Genomic DNA, 7,597 nt, shown 5'->3' on the forward strand with positions numbered 1-7,597 from the left:
TCATAGAATCCTTTAAAAGAACGTGCGTTCTTCCATTAATTTGCGGGAACGCGGCACGCAATATTTTACTAAAGGCCTTCAACGATATCTTAGCCTAGTGCCGCCATCCTTATTCATCGCAACCAGTGGGTCTATAGTTCTAAAGACAAGGAAGAGGAGGGAAATTTTGCAAAATATGCAAATCGATTATCATCGCTGGTCCGGTGCAAAACGCGTATCTGGAAACGTTTTCGTAGTTGTGCCCTCACGACGTATTAAATATTATTTTATAAAATCATTAAAATAAAACAATATTACTATATTTCTTTTAGCCATGGTTTATCTATTGAAGCTATTCAGCCACTATCGTTCTAGACGTGTATTATATCAGCAAAGAGTATGGAAAGAAATGTAAAAGCATATTAGAAAATCTAGTCCCTTCTATTCATTCTTTATATTGATCCATTGTATTGTATTCAGTGTATGCTTGTATAGATAATCACACTATCTATGCACGTGAATTGAAGAACTAAATTGACAATGAGACATCATTTAATGTATGAGCGTAAATTTGTACAGAACAAAGCCAATAATTTTTACAAAGTATTTTGTAAGAGAAACGAAACGTGCGATTTTTAAATAGGTATTAATCTTCTCATACTCGATTGACATTACATGTATTACTTTTTCTACTTCTGCCTAAAACAATTCATTATAATAATAAACCGATAATAATATTATTCAAAAGAAACTAATAGATCTATTTATATTCCGTTGCAAAAAGCATTTCAATTCTTCGTCCTTCATTTATTCTGCCACATTATTTCTGATGTTTGAAAGAATCCGTTACAAATAATAAATTGCCAATAATATTACTTAGGAAAATAGTAGATACATTTATATTCTGTTATACAATATATATCTTCGTACTGAAATGACAATTTTGCTGACTACTATCAAAACTATCTCTACATGTGATATCCTTTGCATTTTTTATATATAAATACTTAAGGATAATTTATGTATAAATACAAAACTTTTTCAAAAATTCGTCGAAATGGTAGATTAATTGGTAGGTTAATCGAATGGTAGATTAAACCTTCGTTTTTGAAATAAGACGATCTTATTCGTTAAAATCGATTAAGAATTACGCCTGTTCTCTTTGATGGCATAAACCATTAAAAAACCAAGGGTAATGAACAGCCTTAAAATCATGCTTGGAAAACGAATTCACGTCAACTATCTTATCTTTATCAAACTGTGCATCCAATTATACTGTCGCGTTGTTAATTTCGAATTGCCGTTATAATCACCAAAATTTAATAGGAATACTACTTATATGCAACTTACAAAAAATGCAAAGGGCATCACATGTAGAGATAGCTAAGTTTTTAAACTGAATGTCAAATAGCATTCTAAATCGCTCAATGTAATGGGTTGATCATCACGTAATACAATACTCATTTATATTTTAGCTTTGTGAGTGTTTTCTAGTCAGAGATAGCCGAGATTAATTAAAATAAAACAGTTGATACATATTTATTCCAGAAAATAGTAGTGTATAGAATATTGGTCTTTACTTGGGTGCAGCTATGATGACTCTCTTCGGTCAAAAACTACTCCTAACTGATTGCTTTCTTTTTATGACTATCGTCATTCTCGAAACTTCAAGCGAGTATCATAATGAAATTAGGAAAGGGAATAAAAGGAGTGGAGTTGAAATATAATCAGATCATGGAAAGGGAAGGAAAAATGTCTATTGATCGGAGAGGGTCAAGATAGTTCTCTTAAATGTTTAAACAATCCCATGTGTGCCCCTTTTCTTCTGATGATTGTGTAGACTAGATCTTGTGTCAATGAATATGCCAGACAATCCTTGGTTCGTCGCGCTTAAGCATCTACTTTCACTGTTTATTTATTGCTCAGCCACATACATTTTTAAAACTACGTGCTTGACTAAAAAATGCCTAAGCTCGGACAAAGATGGCAATGTGTTTCTTATCTATGCTCTTTCTTAACGAATGTACAACGAGTTCCTAAGGCTAGATATTTCCAATAGTGATATATGATCCTTAGGAGAAAGTACTGTGAACAATTGAAAGATGCACTTAGGCGTCAACACATACACATACTACGATGCTATTCTCGTATTTCATCTCCAACTTGTAGTATTTTGACAATGATACGGATATTAAATGGATTCAAATTTCTCTTTCTTTAATTCTTTATTTTTAAATTTTATCAAACGTATGGACTGAACAGGATCGAAAACGAATGATTGCTTTCGTTTTCGGCAAAATAAATAAAAGAAGATTGCATACTTCTTATAAAAAGTTAATTGAGTCGTTTCAGTATCCTGTTTTATGGAAAATAGAAATACGAAATGAAGAAATGAGAGTCATTGGCAATAATTCAATTTTCTGAAAAATATGGATTAGATATTCAAAATTGTAGTTTAATTGTATATAATAATCAACTATTCTTGGCTGCTTTTCCCGATAGAATAATTGATGCTGATTCCCTATAATAAAATATCCTGTTTCATTGAAGGATAAGACGTCGATAGGGAGAATTGAACGTAAGAAAATTACGTTCATGCACCTCGAAAATGAAGTGCCAAAGTTAAAAGTTTCTGATAATTATATATACCAAGTTCAGGATCTTTTATGCAAGAAAATCTTACCTTTGATAAATACCTTCTGCCCGAAATCAACGATTCTCATAAAGCTCGCTATTCAAAGAACATTTTAGAAGCCCGACGTATATTTTCTCAACACAAATTAAATAAATTAACATATTTAAATAACATAGATTTGGTTGTATAATCTTTAAATCAATTGGAACAGTAGTTCGTTATTTCAGTACGATGATTTATATTGTATAACAAAACGTAAATATATCTACTACTTCCCTAAATAATATTATTGTCAGTTTATTATTTGTAACGAAGTGTTTTATACAGCACAATGTAGCAAAATAAACGAAGGACTTAGAATGCTTTTTGCAACGGAACGTAAATATATCTATTAATTTCTTTTAAATAATGTTGTTACCAATCTATTATTACAATGAATTGTTTTAGGCAGATATAGAAAGAGTAATACACATCAATAGAATATGAGAAAATTATTAACGTCTATTTGAAAATCGCATATTTTGTTTCTCTTACAAAATATGTATTGGCTTTGTTCTATCCAAATTGACGCTCATACATTAAATGATGTCTCATTGTCAACTCATTTCTTCAATTTACGTGCATCGATAGCGTGATTATCTATATAAGCATACACTGAATACAATACAATGAATCAATAGAAAGAATGAATAAGAGGGACTAGATTTTCTAATACGCTTTTACATTTCTTTCCATATTCTTTGCTGAGATAATACAAGTCTCGAGTGATAAGTGGCTGAATAGCTTTAATAGATAAACCTTGGCTAAAAAAGATATAGTAATATTATGTTTTATTATAAAATACTATTGAAAAGAATAAATAACAAAATAGAAATGACAATTATTTACAGCTCGTTAATATCCAAAAGACTTGTACGAAATCAATATGTAAAAATATTGAGATGAATGTTGAGAAATAATCGAATGTTTAGGTTATTCAATTAGAACTGAAACTTTTTTTATAACATTTGCATACATATATTTCAGTTATAAAATTTAATATTTATATAATACTTATAACTAGACAAAATATAATATTCTTGCGAGAAATTAGACAGAAATATTATTCCCAGGTATCATCCGAGGATAAATGTATAGTACTACCTACCTCACATAAATGAGATATTGTATCTTGATGTGGATAACGCGGATGCCACCAATCTAAAACTTCATAATCATTTACATAATTGAGTATAACTTCGCTTGTTAATGCATTTGGAATATCTGATGTTCCAAATCCAAGCTGTAACCGCAAATATTTAAGACCAGGCATTAAGGTCACTGATAGTTTCTGTAAAATTAGTCCAATTACTAATGGTAATTTGCTATATTCTACACATCTTACCTAAAATTCAATTTAAGTTAATATTTGACATTAGATACTAACTTTATGTATTAACGTGAAAATTTAATGGGAAAAATACATACACGTAAAATTTTACAACCTTCTTCTGGATTTGCATTTATCTTTTTTGCTCTTTCAATATCATTCGTTTCTTCATGTATGTTTTTATTTTGTTGTGTCAAAGTTCTATTACATATTCTTGATATTTCTTTTAATTTGAAAAAAAAATACCATCGACTAATTCCTTTCTGGAATAATTAAATATTGATTAGGATGTTTTAATATTTTTCATTATCATTATATTTTATTATTCTTATCAAGCTCCATTAGTCAAAATATATAACATATTTTTATATGTAATTTTGTGAAAAAAAAAGAATAGTATGAAATATAATTGAAATATAAAAATAACAATATACTTTGTGCCACATGAGAGAACATCGTCTTTTAACAAGAGAATGTGGCTCTCTTTGCTGTAACTGTGATACATAATTTAATGTACTCCTCTCAGCAAAATAGGAATAATGCAATGTCCTGATGACGCAAAAACGTAATTCATGGCGTAGTACCATCCAATGTGGCTGCAAGCGTTCTGGTATACCAGGAACGAACTTGTAATAACTATTATATATTAATAATAATTATTATGAGAACATAATATTGTAAAAATAAAAATTGTATGTAGAACATACATTTTATATAGATGAAACCAAAATTTTGCAGTTGTAGTCACATAGTAAGAAGATCTACAAATACAAGCAAATTTCCCTATATCTTCTGGTTTAATATATTCTGATATTATAAACCATATGTCCAATGGATAATCAATACCTACAACAGAAAAATATTTTAATCCATAAGTCTATTATAAAAAGGAATAAATAATCATGATTATGAAAAGTAATATTCTAATATATAATATTTATATATTTCAATAATAACATATAATATTCATATATTCAAATATTTATAGAATATTTTCTTTGATTTAATATACGTGATTAAATACTTGCCATTACATTCTCTGATTTTTTCGTTTAACTTTTTTTTCTGATTTCTCGATTGTTTCTTGTGGAATAAATCTAATAGAAAAAATTTCATAAAGTTATTCTTAGAAATATATATTTCTTATGTTTGCTTACAAATATAGTTAAATTATTCAGAAATATGTTTGATATTTTAATAATACTTTCGTAAACATAAATTCTGTATTATTTTTTAATTACACTTATAATATTTCACCTTTGATGAGAGATTTTTGCTTAATTTGGTTCATTTCTAAAACTGTTCCTATGGTAAGAAGAAATTGTATACTTTTGAAGATTATACCTGAAAGTAGTAATATTTATAAACATATATATATTTTTTTAATATTATTTATAATAAAAAAAATATTTGGCGTAATGTAATGGATTTTATAATACCTTATTTCAAAAAATTCATTATATCCATTGTAAATCGTCTTTTTTTACTAAGATAGGATAAGTTTAAGGTTAATGATTGATAGGTTAAGATTAAGGTTATTACCTTTCGCTTGACTTATTTGTGATTAATAACGAAAACAGAAAAAAAGAATTAAAAGCGCATTGTCCCTTCTTTTGATTTATCGCTCCAAAATATATGCTTGTTAAGTACAATCACATAAGATAGTGCGCGTATATCAAAGAACTGAGATTTTATTCCATAACTTGTTCGCAATGTTACGTATTCGAATAGTAAAAATGCGTACACGTTTCTGACGGTATCCTTGAATATATATGTATAGTATTCGCAATTGGAAACATAAGTATACGATTCACGTTGACTTATGTTTAGTAACATCGGAAAATATATGTTAGATATATATTGGAAAATATATCCAGCAAATATTGATCAAAAATATTATATGACGTAGATTAATTGAAAAGATCCTGTATCTTATTTAATTTATTAATTTGTATTAATATATTATAAAAATAAATAAAATATTTTGTTTAATATATGATATATCCTCATTACTATCTTATTCCTAATTCCTAATATAAAAAATATAATTAAGTAGCATAACACTAAATAAATGCTAACATAATTTGTATGTTTTTTATTTAATATAGTTATATTTATATCTAATAGTTAGAGAAACATAAAGTGTGTTTATTATGCCTTCTAAATCCATTTTTAAAAAGATTGTATGTTTTTCTATCAGCATTCTGATATTATATATGTACATGTTTATTGTTGCTCTACCTTTTTTCACTGAAAATTATGATTTTCATTGGTACCTAAATTATGTACATGTTGTACTTCCAACTGTCAAAAATAATGTTCTAGGGATTTACCAAAGCAATTATTTGCAACTTGCCATTCACATATAGATGTGTACTTATTTCAAAAATAGGGTCCCTGAACTGATATCAGATAATGTAAAATCATCAATTTTTTCGAAGCAGTTTGCATAAAGACGATACATATTTCATAAGACATAATCCATTAATAACTTCTATGATGAGCGATTAAATAGTTTGATATAAAAATTGAAATTCTCTTCTGGTACATGAGCATTGAATAACTAAATAGTTGTTATATAACTCCAATAAGAAATGAATTTCATAAAAATTGCATATGTTTGTACTCTATGTTGTTTGATTTGCATTCTAAACAGCCTGTTACTCGCTACTCTTACTACTCTACGACTAATTGGAAGCAATTGAAAAATCACCAATCCATATAGGCAAGCTTGAAAATACATGATCTATATCACCGGTAACTGTTCCTTTATTGTAATTTTTTAGTTGCTGCAAATAAAAGATCACATTATTATAGCTAGGCTAACAATAAATAAACATAAAGTATAAGTAAGGCGACATACTGTAGATAGGTCAGTTACACATATATGTCTATATACATATATATACTCCAATAATTCTTCTGTAATGAGTAAAAATTTATAAGTTGATATTATTCCATTGGAAAGTATAATAGCTAAACAATAGATATAATTTACTTCTTGACAAATAACACTTATATTTATTGTATATTTTAACATATAAAAATACATATATTGATGGTTTATACTCTATTAATGTTACACACATTACTCCTATATTAGAATTAAATATAATATCTATAACAATATGGTAATAATATTACGTCAAAAAATTAGAAATATATTCCTATTATTTAAAACACTGATGTAAATATTACATAATCCAAAAGTAACTAATCGATGATGCATGAATAATACCATTGTTTTCTTTTATATGACAATGAAAACATAATAAAATAAATTATTAGAACGATTTTTAAATTACATCACATTGGACGATGATCTTAAAAGTGATAAATTTATTATACATAATAACATAAAAAATGAAAATTATCTCTCTTCCTGCATTTCTTATACGTTTTACTTAAGATTCTTTATAAAAATATAAACAATCAAATTATCAACAGATTTCATGTATAGATATCAAGTTCAATCTATGCAAAACATAATATAACATATATTTTACGTTCAACGCACTAGTGCACTAGCGCTGATAATAGCGTTTTATTTCATGTATATGGTGCGATACATTTTATGCTTTGTCCTGAAACGAAATTTTACTCTCCGTGACATT

The 7,597-nt window shown here is 27.4% G+C and overlaps 1 protein-coding gene across 2 annotated transcripts; it reads right to left on the minus strand.

The window, feature by feature from the left end:
- Window positions 1–3,580: 3,580 nt before the first annotated feature.
- LOC124946375 (transmembrane protein 183-like) lies at window positions 3,581–5,832 on the minus strand. 2 transcript variants are annotated; one of them, XM_047486948.1, is made up of 7 exons: window positions 5,526–5,832; window positions 5,241–5,327; window positions 5,012–5,080; window positions 4,691–4,829; window positions 4,418–4,619; window positions 4,082–4,246; window positions 3,581–3,998 (listed from the first exon to the last, which is right to left on the minus strand). In XM_047486948.1, the coding sequence occupies exons 2-7, from the start codon at window positions 5,272–5,274 to the stop codon at window positions 3,717–3,719; spliced, it is 891 nt and encodes a 296-aa protein (XP_047342904.1). In that variant the 5' UTR covers window positions 5,275–5,327; window positions 5,526–5,832; the 3' UTR covers window positions 3,581–3,716. The 2 variants fall into 2 exon arrangements, with proteins under 2 accessions (XP_047342904.1, XP_047342903.1); XM_047486947.1 differs by having other exon boundaries at window positions 5,423–5,832.
- Window positions 5,833–7,597: the final 1,765 nt, after the last annotated feature.

Source organism: Vespa velutina, chromosome 2 (assembly GCF_912470025.1).
Source record: "Vespa velutina chromosome 2, iVesVel2.1, whole genome shotgun sequence".
In the NCBI taxonomy this organism is placed as follows: domain Eukaryota; kingdom Metazoa; phylum Arthropoda; class Insecta; order Hymenoptera; family Vespidae; genus Vespa; species Vespa velutina.

Excerpts from the sequence above, each read along its gene's own strand:
- LOC124946375 (XM_047486948.1), bottom strand. The coding sequence starts at position 5,274 with ATGAACCAAATTAAGCAAAAATCTCTCATCAAAG. Across the intron at positions 5,081-5,240 it reads GCAAAAATCTCTCATCAAAG|ATTTATTCCACAAGAAACAA; the intron begins GTGAAATATTAT and ends TTTTTCTATTAG. Across the intron at positions 4,830-5,011 it reads AAAAATCAGAGAATGTAATG|GTATTGATTATCCATTGGAC; the intron begins GCAAGTATTTAA and ends TTTCTGTTGTAG.